Below are 1,987 nucleotides of genomic sequence, written 5' to 3' on the forward strand. Positions count from 1 at the left end.
AATGTTTAAAAAGTATAAATTATAATTTTATAAGTTAGCTTTATCACATGTTATAAATATATCTAAACCTGTGATGTGTCTGTTTTTCACAGTCCATTTAATAAGCTTTTTGAGGGAGGGTGAGAGGGTTAAATTCTGAAAAATGTGAGTATGAAGTCGTAGCATCCAAAACTTGGGAGATTATTGCAAAGACAAAGAAGAGCTTTTAAAGTTGGGAAGATTTTTCTACAAAAGTCCGGAATTTTTCCCAAAGTATTCCCAGTGCAGTTTGAAATTCAATATGATATCAAGCTTCATTTTATGTTCAACTTGGTATGATTGCCTTTGTTCTGACTCGAGGAGTTGGGCTTCCGGTGACTCTGCACTCCAGATGAACTCGACTTCCTTCCGCTACTTCCTGGCTCCTCAGCTTCTGGGTGAACCGAGGCGCGGAGGGGAACCTAAAAATTTTTTAATGAAAAGTTTCAAAATACAAAAACATTGAAATAGCACAATGAACCTCATATATTGGTGATATAGTGGAGGTGAGCTGCTTTGATCTCATGTCAAGAGGAACTTGCTCTTCAGCATTGAGGCGTGCAGTTGGCTGAGAGCCTCCAGAGGCAACACTTTGGAGATTTACCACATTCATGCTGAGATTCCTCTCTTCTGGGTCAGTCCTCAGTCAGTGACTGAGCATTTCTGCCCAGTATGGGAAACCTCTACAGACAGGCACTCACCGACTGAGTTGGCCAGCACCTTGAGCCCTAACATCATAGTCTGAGGCTCTCCTGCTCAATTCTGCTTCCTCCTGCCCATTCTTTCAATGGTTTCAGGTGCATATCATGGCCTGAAGCCTTTCCTTGAATAATCTTGCTTCTTTCCTCTATATTTCACAGGAATTACTCCCAGGAAGCCTCTATCCTCCACTTTAGTGTTAGTTTTTCATAGGAAAACAAACTGACACAGCCCACCACTCATCTGCAAGAATTTAGATTTTACCACATTTACATCATGTATCCATTCTCTAATTTTCATGCTTTTGCTGAAGTATTTTAAACAAATCCAAGACATTGTGTTATTTCTCTGTACTTTGTTATACATCTCTTCAAAATACAGAAAAGTTGTTATATGTTCATACTACACAGATAATATTAACAATTATTCCTTAATATCATCCAATACCCAATATATAATTAAATTTTGTCAGTTGTCTCAAAAGTTTTATGAACCAGTTCTTAAAGGAAAAGCTTTCAGCTTTTCCCCATTCAGGATGATATTGGCATTGGGTTTATCATATATGGCTTTAATTATGTTGAGATACTTTCCATCTATACCTAACTTATAGAGTATAGCGGATCTTTGTCATGAATGAATGTTGAATTTTATCAAATGCTTTTTCAGCATCTATCGAGATGATCATATAGTCCTTGTGTTTGATTTTATTAACATAGTGTATCACATTTATTGATTTGCATATGTTGAACCAACCTTGCATCCCTGGGATGAATCCCACTTGACTGTGGTGAATATTTTTACGTATGTGTTGCTGTATTCTATTAGCGAGTATTTATTGAGGATTTTTGCATCTATATTCATCAAGGATATCAGCCTGTAGTTTTCTTTTTTAGTTGTATCTTTACATGGTTTTGGTATCAGGGTGATGTTTGCTTCATAGAATGAGTTTGGGAGATTTGCATCTGTTTCAAGCTTTTGGAATAGTTGGAAAGAATTGGTGTCAATTCCTCTTTGAATGTTTGATAAAATTATGCTGTGAATCCATCTGGTCCTGGGCTTTTCTTTGTTGGGAGCCTTCTGATAATAGCTTCAATCTCCTTGATTGTTATTGGTCAGTTCAGATTTTCTACGTCTTCATGGTTCAGTTTTTGGAGCTTGTGTGTGTCCAGAAATTTATCCATTTCCTCCAGATTTTCAAATTTGTTGGTGTGTAGTTGTTTATAGTAGTCTCGAATGATTCCTTTTATTTCAGATGTATCAGTTGTAATAT

The 1,987-nt window shown here is 36.7% G+C and overlaps 1 protein-coding gene across 1 annotated transcript in view; it reads right to left on the minus strand.

Moving 5' to 3' along the window:
• Positions 1-322: 322 nt before the first annotated feature.
• Positions 323-1,987, minus strand: part of LOC103605986 (E3 UFM1-protein ligase 1-like) — a gene marked incomplete at its 3' end in the record, with an annotated part of 33,377 nt that continues 31,712 nt past the window's right edge. Inside the window, exon 18 of the mRNA XM_008590580.1 lies at positions 323-440. Coding sequence (XP_008588802.1) covers positions 323-440 — 118 coding nt within the window. The remainder of the gene's footprint in view (positions 441-1,987) is intronic.

Source organism: Galeopterus variegatus, unplaced genomic scaffold (assembly GCF_000696425.1).
Source record: "Galeopterus variegatus unplaced genomic scaffold, G_variegatus-3.0.2 Scaffold6214, whole genome shotgun sequence".
NCBI lineage: Eukaryota > Metazoa > Chordata > Mammalia > Dermoptera > Cynocephalidae > Galeopterus > Galeopterus variegatus.